This window comes from Mangifera indica, chromosome 7 (assembly GCF_011075055.1).
Source record: "Mangifera indica cultivar Alphonso chromosome 7, CATAS_Mindica_2.1, whole genome shotgun sequence".
In the NCBI taxonomy this organism is placed as follows: domain Eukaryota; kingdom Viridiplantae; phylum Streptophyta; class Magnoliopsida; order Sapindales; family Anacardiaceae; genus Mangifera; species Mangifera indica.
Genome location: NC_058143.1, coordinates 18704749 through 18723325, shown reverse-complemented (window position 1 = coordinate 18723325; position 18577 = coordinate 18704749). Strand labels below are relative to the sequence as shown.

Sequence of the window (18577 nt, the reverse complement as noted above, 5' to 3'; positions counted from 1 at the left end):
TTCATGAATTTAATCAAAGAGAAGTTTGTTTCGGAGAGGCTTTTTGCTAGGCCTATCCAACCATCACTAATTTGGATTCGAACTTGGCAACTTCATGGATATATATCCCGTAAAATAAGGCAAAGACCACAGAAAAATACAAGGGATTTTATTTCGGAAAACAAAAATCTTAATGCTTAACAAGAACAAACCATCAATAGGGTTTAATGCAATTGTAAATTACAATACAATTGAACCCCGTTATTTGTATAAACGACACTCAATACATCAGAAAAATTGATCCCAAAAACAAGAAAACGATACAAAATAAAGCAGATAGCCCTGTGACAGATGGTGGAATGCGGCCAGTGTCCTTCCTCACAATCATGCCTTCAATGACAGCGTAGCCCATAATCAATATATAAAGCGAGAGAAGAACTTGTGCAAACATCTTCTCCCAATTTCCTGTGCTGATCCATCTAACAACTCCCCAAAAGAAAGCTAAAATGTTCAAAATGGTGACAGTAACCAATGGAGCAAGGAACATTTTTGAAGTCTGGAAATCAAATATGCCCATGTGGTATCGCTTGGCTTGCTCACCATCATCAGCTTTGTTGGTGGGCACAAACTTGGCTTCTGCTAATCCAAGTTTTGACATTATGGCATTTAAAGTTCCATAGAAATAATTTGTAATCCCTTTTATCATCCATATCCTTTGTTCATTTCTCCATATCCTGATTGATCCTCCAGTTATAAGAACCTCAAACAGATGTTTAGATAGTGCTGACAGAAAGATGAATAAGAATATATAAAATTTTGGATTTGAAACCTCAGGGTACAAAGGGATGCCATTGAGGAGGCAAAGTTGAGGAATAGTGGCAAGACACCACAGAGGGAAAAAGTAAATGGGGAAAGAAGCAAGTCCTGCATAGCCCATGGTCTCAAGTATAGACATCCTGGGCAGCCCATATATCAGTGGATTAAACTTTGAAAAAAGAACTTGAGCCAATCCTGAGAACCATCTGGTGCCTTGAATCAGCAAGTCGTTTAAATTAGTGGTAGAAGTGCCCAGAAATTGTGGCCTTGGTGGGTCAAGATACATTGACTTCCATCCATTGCAGTGTATTCTTTTGAATCCAGTGAAGTAATCTTCTACAAGAGAATGATACATAAAACCCACCTGCAATGCAACCACAACTAGGTTATTAAGGAAACAAACATAAGGCACAATTTCAATCTAATTAGGTATGTAGCCATTAATATGTACTTGCCTCTTCACCCCATTTTGAGTTATCTTCATAAGCACAGGAGGCTAAAACTCTGGTCTCCTGCAGAAACAAACTTGAGGAATTATCACTACCATGATCAATGCTAGGCTTATAATCTGCACGAAGAGATTTTATGAACTCATTGGATTGCCCGAAAGAATTCTTTAGCTCTATGAGATCCAAACCTGTTATCAACAACAAACAAAAGTATTATATAAGAAAGAACTTAATTATCTATCTCAATGATGTATATGCAGAATAGTAAATCACAAAAAAGCTTACCTTTCTGTAAAGAAATGCCATAGAGTGCTTCCCTCTTAATATAAACATTTGTACCAGACAAGCCTGGTCCCTGTAGTCCATCCAAACCCTGCCAACATACCTGAAAAGGTACAAATATGTTCAAATCAGCAACATATTGTTATAGAGACTTACATATAATTAGTTTTGAATTGGCATACCCGAAATATGAATCGATTCTCACTATCATAGATGTCGTTTTTACTGAGATTATGAAATGTCTGAGGAAACTGAACAAATGCTAGCGAGGGAGAGATCTTGGGATCAAAATGAAAACACATAGCTTGCCTAGCAGAAGTGGGGTCATTGCAGTACATGTCACAGTCCAGCACTAGGATACAGGGAGAGTTGCTTATAACCCCAGAAACTCGAAGCTGTGATATTAAAAATGTTTAATCTTGATCATTGCAACATATCAATGGCTTTATTTACACATGTTTAGAAGAAGAGCAGCTCTTACAAGGACATTCAGAGCTCCGGCCTTGAAATGGTGAGGACGAGAAGGCCTTTTCTCGCGAGTGACATAAACTAGAAGAGGCATCTTAACCTTTTCTTCTGTAGCTTCATCACACACTTCATTTATTACCTGCAAATTTTATATATTTCAAATATATTTCTACCTACATTGATATATTTGTAGCAGATTGATGAAAGCAACGCAATAAATAATACCTGAATCAGAGAAGGATGAACTTCAGTACTAATCTGAGCATTTTTGTCCTTAACCTGTCCCTTCTCTGTAGCTCCCAGTACCCGTTCTTTGAACACTTCATACTTTTCCTGCATCAAACACACTCTAATTATAAGCTCCTGGAAAGGTAGATACAAACCGAACTGAATTCTAACCCTCTTTAGTTCAAATTCAGTTCAAACGAAAATAATTCAGTTCAAGTTTAGATTGAGTTTGCGGAACCAACATTAAACATGGTTTCAATTAGATTTGAATGAAAATGATTTAGTTTGACTTTGACTCAAATTTATAGTTCAAATTCGTGACTTAAATATGTAACTCAGATTCATAATTTAAATTTATAATTCATTGACAAAACGATGTTATTTGACAATAACTTAACATAATTTAATCATGTCATAAGCTAAGTTTGAATTTAAACTTTTTATTTAGTTCGCAAGCTAAACTAAACTGAACTCTCAGTTTCAAAATGAATCAAACCCCTTAATTCAATCTTAATATAAATTCGAACTAAACTGAATCGGGTTATGAAGTCAAACCAGTTTGGTTCAGGTCCATTACTAAGTAGTATTAGCCTAAGGTATTTTTTAAAATCATTTATCAGCAAACCTTATTTTTTTGCTTCTCCTCCATGAACTCAGGACTTCCGGAATCACCATCTTGATCTTCACTACTAGAAAAATAAGCTTTTGGGCATATAGTTTTGATGCCATACTTTTTACAAAACGGAAGCCAAGACCTCGCAAACTTAAAAGCTTCCTTCACACCAGTTAAAGTTATTGAAGCACCTCCGTCGTCTGAAAGATAAACATGCAGTTTCTCCGGTGGATAATCAAGCGCCATAGCCGATAAAACAGTATTCATCACCTCCACAGTGGGTTCCTTCTTCGGATCCGCAGTGCAAATAAACACATCGATGTCGGGAAACTTACTATCATCCTTCGGTAATCTCTCAGGAAAAACACTTCGATAGACAGGACGCCAGCAGAAAGCTTGGCCTAAGAACCACATATAAGACAGAACTAGCTCTCCGGAAAAGACTAGAAGCCATGGTAACAAGGGTGTGGCTCTATTTTCGGCTTCCTGTAAGAGAAAAGAAACCCTGTAGTAAATCAGTAAAGCTATAGCCACGCAATGGAGGAATGCATGTGACCTGTTGATAATCATAGACAACTTCTGGACATGACAAAGATGAAGAGGGAGAGAGTTCTCCTTTTCCATAGCTTGTTTCAGATATTCTGTTTCTGGTAAAGCTTTTTTGGCTTAAACTGCGATAATTTGATCATTAAATAACCGGTTGCTGTAGCACAGCACTTTCCTGGCGGCTTTACTTGCCCCCTTGTCAATTACTGTTTTGCCTTGGCTGTCACTCAATTGACTGAGACTGTGAAATTTGACAAAGTATCAATTGATTAGGTTTTTTGGTTCCAGGTGGCCTTGTTTGTTTGCCTTGGCCATCACTCAATCGGTGCCCAATCCGGTGAGAAGTTACCAAATCACTGTGACAACATTTGTTTAAGACCAAATGACTTACTCCAACCAAAGGCTAGGTAAAATTTTAAACTGATTAATTTTTAAAAACTTAAACATTTATTTATCTAATATAATTTGTTATTAGAGTTAAATTTAAAAAATATCATTTAATTAAAAATAATTAAAAAATTAAAATTTATCTTTTTTTAATTTAAAAATCTAATAATAGAATAAAATTCAAGAGCTGATATTTTTGCCACGGTACTGTGTGGTTGTAGGAGTTCAAAATTGCCTTATTTATGTGTTAAGAAACAATTTTAACACTGTAAAGTCAACTGTAAATTAGGAGAGTTATAGACTGATTAGTTTTATTCGTTTCGATTCCTGTTTTTCCTATTGTCTCTTCAAATGAATCAATCTGTGATCCACCAATGGACTTCTTTATTCTCCTAAATTGTTCCACGACGGAGCTACCCATATATTCTTTAATTTACTTCCAACAACCTTCTTTCTTCTTCTTATTATTATTATTTTTTTTGGAATTTACTCTTGAATATCATACCAAATGCAAGAAAAATTATAATGACGATTCAAACTGATAGGGTAATTTAGTGTCCGTCATTGTATTTAGGACTCTCAAAAGAATTTCGATAAAATATTGATAAGGATTGCAAAGAATTTGTCTTGAAAAATATTATAAGGGTTTCTAAGGTTTCTGATCAGGATTTAGAACCCCTAATCAATTGGGTTATGGGATATGAATGGAATTTGAACTGAGGGGTTGTTGTTTCTTAGCAGAGGACTTATACTCGATGTCCAACTGGTGGTGCCTTGTTGCTGCGGAGTGGCTTATCACCCTTTGAATTTTACTTTGTGAATTTAATCAAAAAGAAGTTTGCTTCGGAGAGGCTTTTTGATAGGCCTGTCTAACCATCATTAATTTGGATTCGAACTAGGAAACTTCATGGATATATATCCTGTAAAATAAGGCAAAGACCCCGGAAAAAAAACAGGGCACTTTATTTCTGAAAACAACAATCTTAATATTCAACAAGAACAAACCATCAGCAGGGTTTAATGCAATTGTAAATTACAATAAAATTGAACCCCATTATTTGTGTAAACAACACTCAATACATCAGAAAAATAGATCCCAAAAACAAGAACACGGCACAAAACATAGCAGATAACCTTGTGACAGATGGAGGAATGCGGCCTGCGTCTTTCCTCACAATTATGCCTTCAATGACAGCGTAGCCCATAATCAAAATATAAAACGAGAGAAGAACTTGTGCAAACATCTTCTCCCAATCTCCAGCGCTGATCCCTCTAACAACTCCCCAAAAGAAAGCTACAATGTTCAAAATGGTCACACTAACCAGTGGAGCAAGGAACATTGTTGAAGTCTGGAAATCAAATATGCCCATGTGGTATAGCTTAGCTTGCTCATCATCATCAGCTTTGTTGGTTGGCACAAATTTAGCTTCAGCTAATCCAAGCTTTGACATTATGGCGTTTAAAGTTCCATAGAAATAATTCGTAACCCCTTTTATCATCCATATCCTTTGTTCATTTCTCCATATCCTGATTGATCCTCCAGTTATAAGAACCTCATAAAGATGTTTAGACAGTGCTGACAGAAAAATGAATAAGAATATATAAAATTTTGGATTCGAAACCTCAGGGTACAAAGGGATGCCATTGAGGAGGCAAAGTTGAGGAATAGTGGCAAGACACCACAGAGGGAAAAAGTAAATGGGGAAAGATGCAAGTTCTGCATGGCCCATGCTCTCAAGTAAAGACATCCTGGGCGGCCCATATATCAGTGGATTAAACTTGGAAATAAGAACTTGAGCCAATCCTGAGCACCATCTGGTGCCTTGAATAAGCAAGTCGTTTAAATTGGTGGTAGAAGTGCCCAGAAATTGTGGCCTTGGTGGGTCAAGATACACTGATTTCCATCCATTGCAGTGTATTCTTTTGAATCCAGTGAAGTAATCTTCTACAAGAGAATAATACATAAAACCTACCTGCAACGCACCCACAACCAGCTAATTAAGCAAACAAACATAATGCACAATTTCAATCTCATAAAGTATGTAGCCATTAATATATACTTGCCTCTTCACCCCATTTTGAGTTTTCTTCATAAGCACAGGATGCATTTGTATAATCTAATTTGTTATTAGAGTTAAATTTAAAAAAAATCATTTAATTAAAAATAATTATAAAATTAAAATTTATCTTTTTCTTAATTTAAAAATATAATAATAGAATAAAATTCAAGTGCTAATATTTTTGCTACGGTATTGTGTGGTTGTAACAGTTCAAAATTGCCTTATTTATGCGTTAAAAAACAATTTTAACACAGTAAAGTCAACTGTAAATTAGGAAAGTTATAGACTGATTAGTTTTATTCGTTTCAATTCCTGTTTTTCCTATTGTTTCTTCAAATAAATCAATCTGTGATCCACCAATGGACTTCTTTATTCTCCTAAAGTGTTCCATGACGGAGCTATCCATATATTCTTTAATTTACTTCCAACAATCTTCTTTCTTCTTCTTAAATTTTTCATTTTTTGAAGTTTACTCTTGAAGATAAAACCAAATGCAAGAAAAATTATAATGACGATTCAAACTGATCAGGTAATTTAGTGTCTGTCATTGTATTTATGACTCCCAAAAGAATTTCGATAAAATATTGATGAGGATTGCCAAGAATTTGTCTTGAAAAAAATTATAAGGATTTCTAAGGTTTCTGATCAGGATTTAGAAACCCTAATCAATTGGGTTATGGGATATGAATGGAATTTGAACTGAGGGGTTGTTTCTTAGCGAAGGACCTATACTCGATGTCCAACTGATGGTAGCTTGTTGCTGCGGAGTTGCTTATCACTCTTTGAATTTTAATTTGTGAATTTAATCAAAAAGAACTTTGCCTTGTAGTGGCTTTCTGCAAGGCCTGTCCAAGCATCATTTATTTGGATTTGAACTTGGAAACTTCATGGATATATATCCGGTGAAATAATGCAAAGACCCCAGAAAAAATCAGGGGATTGTATTTCTGAAAACAACAATCTTAATGTTCTACAAGAACAAAACATCAATAGGGTTTAATGCAATTGTAAATTACAATCCAATTGAACTCCATTGTTTGCATAAACGACACTCAATACATCAGAAAAATAGATCCCAAAAACAAGAAAACGACACAAAATAAAGCAGATAGCCCTGTGACAGATGGTGGAATGCGGCCAGTGTCCTTCCTCACAATCATGCCTTCAATGACAGCGGAGCCCATAATCAATATATAAAACGAGAGAAGAACTTGTGCAAATGTCTTCTCCCAATCTCCTGTACTGATCCCTCTTACAAGTCCCCAAAAGAAAGCTAAAATGTTCAAAATGGTCAGAGTAACCAATGGAGCAAGAAACACTGTTGAAGTCTGGAAATCAAATATGCCCATGTGGTATCGTTTGGCTTGCTTACTATCATCAGCTTTGTTGGTGGGCACAAACTTGGCTTCTGCTAATCCAAGCGTTGACATTACGGCGTTTAAAGTTCCATAGAAATAAGATGTGACCCCTTTTATCATCCATATCCTTTGTTCATTTCTCCATATCCTGATTGATCCTCCAGTTATAAGGACCTCATATAGATGTTTAGACAGTGCTGACAGAAAGATGAATAAGAATATGTAAAATTTTGGATTCGAAACCTCAGGGTACAAAGGGATGCCATTGAGGAGGCAAAGTTGAGGAATAGTGGCAAGACACCACAAAGGGAAAAAGTAAATGGGGAAAGATGCAAGTTCTGCATAGCCCATGCTCTCAAGTAAAGACATCCTGGGCAGCCCATATATCAGCGGATTAAACTTGGAAATAAGAACTTGAGCCAATCCTGAGCACCATCTGGTGCCTTGAATAAGAAAGTCGTTTAAATTGGTGGTAGAAGTGCCCAGAAATTGTGGCCTTGGTGGGTCAAGATACACTGATTTCCATCCATTGCAGTGTATTCTTTTGAATCCAGTGAAGTAATCTTCTACAAGAGAATAATACATAAAACCTACCTGCAACGCACCCACAACCAGCTAATTAAGCAAACAAACATAATGCACAATTTCAATCTCATAAAGTATGTAGCCATTAATATATACTTGCCTCTTCACCCCATTTTGAGTTTTCTTCATAAGCACAGGATGCTAAAACTCTGGTCTCTTGCAGAAATTTACTTGAAGAAATATCACTATCATAATCAATGCTAGGCTTATGGTCTGTGCGAAGAGATTTCAGGAACTCATTGGATTGCCCGAAAGAATTCTTTAGATCTATGAGATCCAAACCTGTTATCAACAACAAACAAAAGTATTATATAAGAAAGAACTTAATTATCTATCTCAATGATGTATATGTAGAATAGTTAATTACAAAAAAGCTTACCTTTCTGTAAAGAAGTGCCATAGAGTGCTTCCCTCTTAATATAAAAATTTGTACCAGACAAGACTGGTCCCTGTAGTCCATCCAAACCCTGCCAACATATCTGAAAAGGTACAAATATGTTCAAATTAGCAACATATTGTTAAAGAGACTCACAGATAATTAGTGTTGAATTTGCATACCCGAAATATTGATCGAATCTCACTGTCATAGATATCGTTTTTTCTGAGATTATGAAATATCTGAGGAAACTGAACAAATGCTAGCGAGGGAGAGATCTTGGGATCAAAATGAAAACACACAGCTTGCCTAGCGGAAGTTGGGTCATTGCAGTACATGTCACAATCCAGCACTAGGATATAGGGAGAGTTGCTTATAACCCCAGAAACTCGAAGCTGTGATATTAAAAATGTTTAATCTTAATCATTACATCATGCCAATGCATTTATTTATACAGGTTTAGAAGAAGAAGAGCAGCTCTTACAAGGACGTTCAGAGCTCCAGCCTTGAAATGGTGAGGATGAGAAGGCCTTTTTTCACGAGATACATAAACTAGGAGAGGCATCTTAATCTGTTCTTCTGTAGCTTCATCACACTCTTCATTTATCACCTGCAAATTTTATATATTTCAAATATATTTCTATCGTACACTGATATGTTAATTATAGATTGATCAAAGCAATGCAATAAATAATACCTGAATCATCGGAGGATGAACGCCAGTACTAATCTGAGCTTTTTGGTCCTCAATATGTCTCTTCTCTGTAGCTCTCAGTACCCGTTCCTTAAACAAGTCATATTTTTCCTGCATCAAGCACACTCTAATTATAAGCTTCTGATAGGGGTGGAAACAAACCTGCCAAATTTAAACACCCCTTACTTCGGTTTCGCCAAGCCAACGTTTAAGATGGGCCAAATTTCATTCAAATAAAAATAATTTGATTTGAGTTTGACTCAAATTTATAATTCAAATACATAATTTAGATATATGACTAATTTTTATGGATCCAACTTATAACTTATTAAAAAAATGGTGTTGTTTAACAATAATTTAACCTAATTCTAATTGAGTCACAAATTAAATTCAAATTGAATCAAGTCATCTATTCAGCTCGCGAGCCAAACCATACGGAACTTTCTAGCTTGAGTTCGATTCGGTTTCAAAACGAGCTCATCCTCCTACTACAAATTTGGTTCAAATTTGAACCAAACCCAAACCAAAACCATCTCAGTTCAGGTCCAGCGCTAGCTTATGAAGTAGTGTTAGCCTAAGGTATTCTTTAATATTATCTATCAGCAAACCTTATTTTTTTGCTTCTCCTCCATGAACTCAGGACTTCCAGAGTCACCATCTTGGTCTCCACTGCCAGAAAAATAAGCTTTTGGGCATATAGTTTTGATTCCATACTTCTTACAAAACGGAAGCCAAGACCTCGCAAACTTAAAAGCTTCCTTCATACCAGTCAAAGTTACAGAAGCAACTCCATCGTCTGAAAGATAAACATGCAGTTTCTCCGGTGGATAATCAAGCGCCATAGCTGACAAAACAGTGCTCATCACCTCCACAGTGGGTTCCTTCTTCGGATCCGCAGTACAAATAAACACATCAATATCCGGAAACTTACTATCATCCTTGGGTAATCTTTCAGGAAAAACACTTCGATACACAGGACGCCAGCGGTAAGCTTGGCTTAAGACCCACATATAGGACAGAACTAGCTCCCCGGTAAAGACTAGAAGCCATGGTAACAAGGGTGCGGCTCTAGTTTCCGCCTCCTGGAAGAGAAAAGAAACCCTGTAGTAAATCAGTAAAGCTATAGCCACGCAATGGAGGAATGCATGTGACCTGTTTATAATTATAGAGAACTTCTGGACATGACAAAGATGAAGAGGAAGAGAGTCTTCCATTTCCATAGCTTGGTTATTTCGCTCTCTTTTCAGATATTCTGTTTCTGATCAGCCTTTTTTTGGGTTTGGCCATAAACTTTGATTTTCCTTTTTTCTCTCCAATAATTGGATTGTTGAAAAAGTGGTTTCTGCTCTTTCCTGACAACTTTTCTTGTCCCCCGTCGTTTACTGTTTTGACATGGCAATCACTCAATTCACTGAGAGTATGAAATTTTACAGTTATCAATTAAATATGTTACGTCGACAAAGGAAGAGTAAAACAATGTGACGATTGTGCAATCGGTGCCCAATCCCGTAAGAGGAAGTTTCCATTTCCATGGCTTGTTACTTTGCCCTCTATTCATGTAACACCCCAGGTCCAATAACCCGGTCCACTGTTAAGATATTGTCCATTTTGGACACACAGTCCATCATGGGTTTGCTTCTGGGCTTTGCAACCCAAAACGCGTCTTAACAGTTAAGGAGCTCACAGGCTATTTAACCAATTCAATTTTCCCACCACTAACCAATGTGGGATCCAAAGACAGAGCACACACAGACCCAGCATCTCTCTCGTGCTTTGTCGATGTGGGATTCGCCTAGGGGTGTCACATACACCCCCCCTTACGGAACTCAGCGTCCTCGCTGAGGTTTGCCCCACCATCGTTCAAGAGGACACGCGGAGTTGCTCTGATACCATTTGTAACACCCCATATCCAATAACCCGGTCCACTGTTAAGATATTGTCCACTTTGGACACACAGTCCATCATGGGTTTGTTAATGGGCTTTGCAACCCATGATGGACTGTGTGTCCAAAGTGGACAATATCTTAACAGTGGGTCGGGTTATTGGACATGGGGTGTTACAAATGGTATCAGAGCAACTCCGCGTGTCCTCTTGAACGATGGTGGGGCAAACCTCAGCGAGGACGCTGAGTTCCGTAAGGGGGGGTGTATGTGACACCCCTAGGCGAATCCCACATCGACAAAGCACGGGAGAGATGCTGGGTCTGTGTGTGCTCTGTCTTTGGATCCCACATTAGTTAGTGGTGGGAGAATTGAATTGGTTAAATAGCCTGTGAGCTCCTTAACTGTTAAGACGTGTTTTGGGTTGCAAAGCCCAGAAGCAAACCCATGATGGACTGTGTGTCCAAAGTGGACAATATCTTAACAGTGGGCCGGGTTATTGGACCTGGGGTGTTACAAATGGTATCAGAGCAACTCCGCGTGTCCTCTTGAACGATGGTGGGGCAAACCTCAGCGAGGACGCTGAGTCCCGTAAGGGGGGGTGTATGTGATACCCCTAGGCGAATCCCACATCGACAAAGCATGGGAGAGATGCTGGGTCTGTGTGTGCTCTGTCTTTGGATCCCATATTGGTTAGTGGTGGGAGAATTGAATTGGTTAAATAGCCTGTGAGCTCCTTAACTGTTAAGACGCGTTCTTGGGCCAAGCCCTGACCAGGCCTCTGAGTCCAAGGAACAAAACCCCGAAAAGGCTGGGCCGTAAGGGGACAATATCTTGGCAATTGAGTGAGGGCCCACTCGTTTCCCTGCAAGACGTGTTTTGGATTGCAAAGCCCAAAAGCAAACCCATGATGGACTGTGTGTCCAAAGTGGACAATATCTTAACAGTGGGCCGGGTTATTGGACCTGAGGTGTTACAAATGGTATCAGAGCAACTCCGCGTGTCCTCTTGAACGATGGTGGGGCAAACCTCAGCGAGGACGCTGAGTCCCGTAAGGGGGGGTGTATGTGACACCCCTAGGCGAATCCCACATCGACAAAACACGGGAGAGATGTTGGGTCTGTGTGTGCTCTGTCTATGGATCCCACATTGGTTAGTGGTGGGAGAATTGAATTGGTTAAATAGTCTGTGAGCTCCTTAACTGTTAAGACGCGTTTTGGGTTGCAAAGCCCATTAACAAACCCATGATGGACTGTGTGTCCAAAGTGGACAATATCTTAACAGTGGGCCGGGTTATTGGACATGGGGTGTTACAATTCAGGTAACAGTCTGTTTCTGAATAGCCTTTTTTATCTATGAAGTTCGATTCTCATTTATAGTTTTTAGATAATTAGATCATTGAATATGTGGTTTGCAGTCAAAGAGCACGCTCCTGGTAGCTTTGTTTGCCGTCGTCGTTTAATGTTTGCCTTTGGCCATCACTCAATAAAGTGTGGAGTATGAAATTTGACGAATATAATAAAGATCTCAAATTTTCTTGCTGTTGGTTTTAGGTTCCGAAGAGAAGAGAATCAGAATACGTATATTAATTAAGTATTTTCGCTGGACAAAGGCAGAGTTACATAATGTGGACTGTGCAATCGGTGCCCCATCCACTAACAGGAAGTAGGCGTTGATATTATCCAAACCAGTTAAATCTTAAAAGTTGATTCGGTTTGATTTAATTTAACTCAAATTTATTTAATTTGAATTTGTATTAAAAGATTTGATTCGTTTTTTAAACTGAATCGAAATTGAAGTAAAAGATGTTTAATTTAATTCAATTTAAATTTTATTTGAATTAATAGTTCAAATTTATAACTCAAATTCATAGTTCAAATCAACTCAAATTTATAGTTCGAATTGACGGTGCGAATTCATAACTCAGTTCAGCTCGAATTTGTGGTTCGAATACAAAATGTTAAATACTATTAAGATAAAACGATATTATTTTGTTAATAATTCACAAACTCAAATTACAAAATTGAGTCATACACTCAACCCATCAATTCAAACCCTTAATTCAAGATGAATCAAACTATGAATTTGAACCATTGATTCGAGCTATAAAATTGAGTCGAACTTAAATTAAACTAAGCTAAATCATTTTCATCTGAGTCAAACTTAATTTTAGTTCAATAAAATCGAATTAAATTATTTTCTATTTGAGTCAAATTTAAATTAAAAAATGTTTGGGTTTGATCCAATTCGTATCAATCCTTAAGAGTAAGTTGCCAAAACACAATGACAAAATTTTTTTCAGTAACCCCACCGAGTTAGATAATCTCTTAAATATTGAACTAATTATATTAAACAAATAAAATTTTGAATATAATTTCCAGCCTCACACATTTTACTAAGTAATTCAAAATTTTAATCTTTAAATAGTCACAAAGATTCGAACTGCCACACTTTTTATATATGAAATCTTTTTATTATTACTTAAACTACCCCTCCAACGCTATTTAGAGTCTAGGGTTTCAGTTTCCCGGCTCATCTGTATCACCGTCAATCTGGCCTCACCTCACGTAATCTAGGAAATACTGTTTAATTCGTAAATTTAATCATAGAGTAGTTTGCTTCGGCGAGGCTTTTCGCTAGGCCTGTCTAGCCATCGTTAATTTGGATTCGAACTAGGAAACTTCATGGATATATATCCTGTAAAATAAGGCAAAGACCCCGGAAAAAAACAGGGGATTTTATTTCTGAAAACAACAATCTTAATATTCAACAAGAACAAACCATCAGCAGGGTTTAATGCAATTGTAAGTTACAATACAATTGAACTCCATTATTTGTGTAAACGACACTCAATACATCAGAAAAATAGATCCCAAAAACAAGAACACGGCACAAAACATAGCAGATAACCCTGTGACAGATGGAGGAATGCGGCCTGTGTCTTTCCTCACAACTATGCCTTCAATGACAGCGTAGCCCATAATCAAAATATAAAACGAGAGAAGAACTTGTGCAAACATCTTCTCCCAATCTCCTGCGCTGATCCCTCTAACAACTCCCCAAAAGAAAGCTGCAATGTTCAAAATGGTCACACTAACCAGTGGAACAAGGAACATTGTTGAAGTCTGGAAATCAAATATGCCCATGTGGTATCGCTTAGCTTGCTCATCATCATCAGCTTTGTTGGTTGGCACAAATTTAGCTTCTGCTAATCCAAGCTTTGACATTATGGCGTTTAAAGTTCCATAGAAATAAATTGTAACCCCTTTTATCATCCATATCCTTTGTTCATTTCTCCATATCCTGATTGATCCTCCAGTTATAAGAACCTCATAAAGATGTTTACACAGTGCTGACAGAAAAATGAATAAGAATATATAAAATTTTGGATTCGAAACGTCGGGGTACAAAGGGATGCCATTGAGGAGGCAAAGTTGAGGAATAGTGGCAAGACACCACAGAGGGAAAAAGTAAATGGGGAAAGATGCAAGTTCTGCATAGCCCATGCTCTCAAGTAAAGGCATCCTGGGTGGCCCATATATCAGTGGATTAAACTTGGAAATAAGAACTTGAGTCAATCCTGAGCACCATCTGGTGCCTTGAATAAGCAAGTCGTTTAAATTGGTGGTAGAAGTGCCCAGAAATTGTGGCCTTGGTGGGTCAAGATACACTGATTTCCATCCATTGCAGTGTATTCTTTTGAATCCAGTGAAGTAATCTTCTACAAGAGAATAATACATAAAACCCACCTGCAACGCACCCACAACCAGCTAATTAAGCAAACAAACATAATGCACAATTTCAATCTCATAAAGTATGTAGCCATTAATATATACTTGCCTCTTCACCCCATTTTGAGTTTTCTTCATAAGCACAGGCTGCTAAAACTCTGGTCTCTTGCAGAAATTTACTTGAAGAATTATCACCACCATAATCAATGCTACGCTTATGGTCTGCGCGAAGAGATTTCAGGAACTCATTGGATTGCCCGAAAGAATTCTTTAGATCTATGAGATCCAAACCTGTTGTCAACAACAAAAAAAAAGTTCTATTCAAGAGAGAACTTAATTATCTACCTCAGAATAGTTATTCACAAACAAACTTACCTTTCTGCAAAGAAATGCCATAGAGTGCTTCCCTCTTAATGTACAAATTTGTACCAGACAAGACTGGTCCCTGTAGTCCATCCAAACCCTGCCAACATATCTGAAAAGGTGCAGATATGTTCAAATTAGCAACATATTGTTAAAGAGACTTACAGATAATTAGTGTTGAATTTGCATACCCGAAATATTGATCGAATCTCACTGTCATAGATATCGTTTTTACTGAGATTATGAAATGTCTGAGGAAACTGAACGAATGCTAGCGAGGGAGAGATCTTGGGATCAAAATGAAAACACATAGCTTGCCTAGCGGAAGTTGGGTCATTGCAGTACATGTCACAGTCCAGCACTAGGATATAGGGAGAGTTGCTTATAACCCCAGAAACTCGAAGCTGTGATATTAAAAATGTTTAATCTTAATCATTGCAACATGCCAATGAATTTATTTATACAGGTTTAGAAGAAGAAGAGCAGCTCTTACAAGGACGTTCAGAGCTCCAGCCTTGAAATGGTGAGGATGAGAAGGCCTTTTTTCACGAGATACATAAACTAGGACAGGCATCTTAACCTGTTCCTCTGTAGCTTCATCACACTCTTCATTTATCACCTGCAAATTTTATATATTTCAAATATATTTCTATCGTTCACTGATATGATTGATCAAAACAATGCAATAAATAATACCTGAATCAGAGGAGGATGAACGCCAGTACTAATCTGAGCTTTTTTGTCCTCAAAATGTCTCTTCTCTGTAGCTCTCAGTACCCATTCCTTAAACACTTCATATTTTTCCTGCATAAAGCACACTCTAATTATAAGCTTACCAAAAAGGTGGGTACGAACAAAGCTGAATCTGAATAACTCTTACTTCGAGTTCGTCAAATCAATATTAAAAATGGTTTGAATTCAATTTGAATAAAAATGATTTGATTTGAATTCAGTTTAAATTTATAATTTAAATTCATAACTTGGATATATAACTCAAATTCATTATTTAAATTCATAACTCATTAATAAAACAACATTATTTATCAATGACTTAACATAATTCTAATTGAATCTCAAACCAAATTTGAATTAGATCGAGTTCAACTCGTAAGTCAAATCAAACTGAACTCTCTAACTTGAATTTGGCTCGATTTCAAAACGAGTTCATCCTCTTAAATCAAACTTGATTCAAATTTAAACTATATGAATTCGAATTTATCCCAAACCAACTCGGTTTAGGTACAGTGCTAGCTTATGAAGTAGTGTTAGCCTAAGGTATTCTTTAATATTATTTATCAGCAAACCTTATTTTTTTGCTTCTCCATCATGAACTCAGGACTTCCAGAATCACCATCTTGGTCTTCACTACCAGAAAAAAAAGCTTTTGGGCATATAGTTTTGATTCCATACTTCTTACAAAACGGAAGCCAAGACCTCGCAAACTTAAAAGCTTCCTTCATACCACTCAAAGTTATAGAAGCACCTCCATCGTCTGAAAGATAAACATGCAGTTTCTCCGGTGGATAATCAAGCGCCATAGCTGACAAAACAGTGTTCATCACTTCCACAGTGGGTTCCTTCTTCGGATCCGCAGTACAAATAAACACATCAATATCCGGAAACTTACTATCATCCTTGGGTAATCTCTCAGGAAAAACACTTCGATACACAGGACGCCAGCGGTAAGCTTGGCTTAAGACCCACATATAGGACAGAACTAACTCCCCGGAAAAGACTAGAAGCCATGGTAACAAGGGTGTGGCTCTAGTTTCTGCCTCCTGGAAGAGAAAAGAAACCCTGTAGTAAATCAGTAAAGCTATAGCCACGCAATGGAGGAATGCATGTGACCTGTTGATGATCATAGACAACTTCTGGACACGACAAAGATGAAGAGGAAGAGAGTCTTCCATTTCCATAGCTTGGTTATTTTGCTTTCTATTCAGACAATCTGTTTCTGATGGGCCTTTTTGGCTGCAAACTTTGATCGTTTTTTTATCTTTTTTAAATAATTGGATCATTGAATATTTGGATTCTGTATTACAGCACTTTCCTAACCCCCTTGTCGTTTACTGTTTTGCCTTGGCTATCACTTAATTGACTGAGAGTATGAAATTTGAGATTTAAATTTGACAAATATAATAAAGATCTCAAATTTTCTGGTTATTGGTTTTAGGCTCCGAGGAGAGGAGAATCAGAATACGTAAGATTAATTAAGTATTATTTTCTCTAGACAAAGGACGAGTCAAATGATGTGACTGTGCAATTGGCGCCGAATCCCGTAAGAGGAAGTTGCCAAAACACAATGACAACATGACAGTTCTTTTGGACTGAACCGACTAAGTTAACTTATTCCCTTTTATATATAAAATCACTTTGTTAAAATCCCTCTATTATAATTCAAATTATCTCTCAAAAGCGACTTAGGATTTGGGGTTTCACTCTGCTGGCTCATCCTTATCACCATCAATCTGGCCTCACCTCACGTAAGCTATGAAATACTGGTTAATCTTTCTACCTCTCTGTATATTATTTAATCTTCTTCCGGAACTAAAGCCGAAAAGATTGAAACTTGAGGTTTTCTTGGCCGTCCAAGGAAATCCCACGTTGCCTACATATAGAAACATTTGTTGAATAGAAAGCATTTGCTGGCGTTGCACATGGGAGTGGTTAAGCATGCGTTTAATAAAAGGTCAAAGGACTATTTCCCACCTAAAATATCATGTTTCTAACTTTTAAATTTTGAAACTCTCATTTATCTATCCATAAATTATTAAAGTTAACAAAATTTTGATTTTTAAAAATTTTATTTCTTTTTTCTTCTTAAACCCTAAAAAGTAATATTTTTTCTCATAAATCAAATTTTTATAAATAATATCCCCCCCCCCCCCCCTTAAAATTTAGCTTTCAAACTCCAACACATCTCCTGCAATATTTTCTTTCTCTTCTTTGAGCAGTTGCTACCTCACCATCTGTCCTTTTAATTGACAGTCTTAAATCTAGTAAGAAATGATATTTTATCAGGAAAGACAAAACATCTTTTCTCCAACAAAGAAAAAATCTCTCGTCTTTATAAAATCTTGTTTTTGTCTTTCCAATGAAGCTAAAAGTTCTTTTTAACATCAATCAACGTCGTTCAAGTTTTTAAACTAAAAAAGTTTGATTGTCAAAGAGAGAGAAGACATTGAAAGATATTCGTCGTCAACGATAGCATCAAAAATCTTGAAACTAAACTCTAAGAGAGAAATATTATTTTTTTAAATTTGAATTAGAAAAAAGCTTTTAGTTTTTAATGTTTAAAGAAGATAAAAAAAAATTTTAATTTATTTTTAATATTATAAATAAAATAATAATTTTATTTTTAAAATTGTTAATTTTAATTATTTGTATGTGAGTATTTGAGATTTTTAAAAATAAAAAGTGAAAATTTAATAAGACAAAATACTTTGAGTGGGAAAAAGTTTGCCTTTCATAAACCCTAAACCAATTCCAACGGGTCATATTTGCGAGGTCTTTATCTGACGTTTCCCCTGTGTGGTTATAAAAGAAAGGGCTATGCACTGCACGTGTTGCCCTGAGAGGACTGCTGGTGTTGCTGCCTGCACCTGATGGGTGTGTAATCGCAGTTACTTCTGTCCACGCCTCTCAACCATCCCCATTTTCTCATATTTATTGCGAAGATCCAAAATTTGAAGCTCTGTTTAATGCTTCTCCTTTAATCATTTCTCCCTTTAATGTAAGTTCAGTTATCAAGTGTGAGAAAG

The 18577-nt window shown here is 36.8% G+C and overlaps 4 protein-coding genes across 4 annotated transcripts; all 4 read right to left on the bottom strand.

The window, feature by feature from the left end:
• Nucleotides 1–124: 124 nt before the first annotated feature.
• Nucleotides 125–3490, bottom strand: LOC123220558 (cellulose synthase-like protein G2). The gene is made up of 7 exons (XM_044642812.1): nt 2848–3490; nt 2220–2327; nt 2008–2133; nt 1709–1921; nt 1530–1629; nt 1251–1432; nt 125–1159 (listed from the first exon to the last, which is right to left on the bottom strand). The coding sequence occupies exons 1-7, from the start codon at nt 3457–3459 to the stop codon at nt 260–262; spliced, it is 2241 nt and encodes a 746-aa protein (XP_044498747.1). The 5' UTR covers nt 3460–3490; the 3' UTR covers nt 125–259.
• A 1206-nt stretch (nt 3491–4696) lies between these two features.
• LOC123221810 (cellulose synthase-like protein G2) lies at nt 4697–5868 on the bottom strand. The gene is made up of 2 exons (XM_044644727.1): nt 5833–5868; nt 4697–5741 (listed from the first exon to the last, which is right to left on the bottom strand). The coding sequence occupies exon 2, from the start codon at nt 5730–5732 to the stop codon at nt 4842–4844; it is 891 nt and encodes a 296-aa protein (XP_044500662.1). The 5' UTR covers nt 5733–5741; nt 5833–5868; the 3' UTR covers nt 4697–4841.
• Nucleotides 5869–6736: 868 nt separating this feature from the next.
• Nucleotides 6737–10139, bottom strand: LOC123220327 (cellulose synthase-like protein G2). The gene is made up of 7 exons (XM_044642514.1): nt 9450–10139; nt 8845–8952; nt 8632–8757; nt 8330–8542; nt 8151–8250; nt 7872–8053; nt 6737–7780 (listed from the first exon to the last, which is right to left on the bottom strand). The coding sequence occupies exons 1-7, from the start codon at nt 10059–10061 to the stop codon at nt 6881–6883; spliced, it is 2241 nt and encodes a 746-aa protein (XP_044498449.1). The 5' UTR covers nt 10062–10139; the 3' UTR covers nt 6737–6880.
• A 3288-nt stretch (nt 10140–13427) lies between these two features.
• Nucleotides 13428–16949, bottom strand: LOC123221854 (cellulose synthase-like protein G2). The gene is made up of 7 exons (XM_044644796.1): nt 16121–16949; nt 15513–15620; nt 15310–15435; nt 15008–15220; nt 14829–14928; nt 14563–14744; nt 13428–14471 (listed from the first exon to the last, which is right to left on the bottom strand). Exons 1-7 carry the CDS (start codon nt 16832–16834, stop codon nt 13572–13574), a joined length of 2343 nt encoding a protein of 780 aa, XP_044500731.1. The 5' UTR covers nt 16835–16949; the 3' UTR covers nt 13428–13571.
• Nucleotides 16950–18577: the final 1628 nt, after the last annotated feature.

Excerpts from the sequence above, each read along its gene's own strand:
- LOC123220558 (XM_044642812.1), bottom strand. The coding sequence starts at position 3,459 with ATGGAAAAGGAGAACTCTCTCCCTCTTCATCTTTGTCATGTCCAGAAG. Across the intron at positions 2,134-2,219 it reads TTCATCCTTCTCTGATTCAG|GTAATAAATGAAGTGTGTGA; the intron begins GTATTATTTATT and ends TAAAATTTGCAG. Across the intron at positions 1,922-2,007 it reads CCGGAGCTCTGAATGTCCTT|CTTCGAGTTTCTGGGGTTAT; the intron begins GTAAGAGCTGCT and ends TTAATATCACAG.
- LOC123221810 (XM_044644727.1), bottom strand. The coding sequence starts at position 5,732 with ATGTATTATTCTCTTGTAGAAGATTACTTCACTGGATTCAAAAGAATA.
- LOC123220327 (XM_044642514.1), bottom strand. The coding sequence starts at position 10,061 with ATGGAAATGGAAGACTCTCTTCCTCTTCATCTTTGTCATGTCCAGAAG. Across the intron at positions 8,953-9,449 it reads AGGAGAAGCAAAAAAATAAG|GAAAAATATGACTTGTTTAA; the intron begins GTTTGCTGATAG and ends TGCTTGATGCAG. Across the intron at positions 8,054-8,150 it reads TGGCACTTCTTTACAGAAAG|GTTTGGATCTCATAGATCTA; the intron begins GTAAGCTTTTTT and ends TGTTGATAACAG.
- LOC123221854 (XM_044644796.1), bottom strand. The coding sequence starts at position 16,834 with ATGATCCAATTATTTAAAAAAGATAAAAAAACGATCAAAGTTTGCAGC. Across the intron at positions 15,621-16,120 it reads TGGAGAAGCAAAAAAATAAG|GAAAAATATGAAGTGTTTAA; the intron begins GTTTGCTGATAA and ends TGCTTTATGCAG. Across the intron at positions 15,221-15,309 it reads CTGGAGCTCTGAACGTCCTT|CTTCGAGTTTCTGGGGTTAT; the intron begins GTAAGAGCTGCT and ends TTAATATCACAG.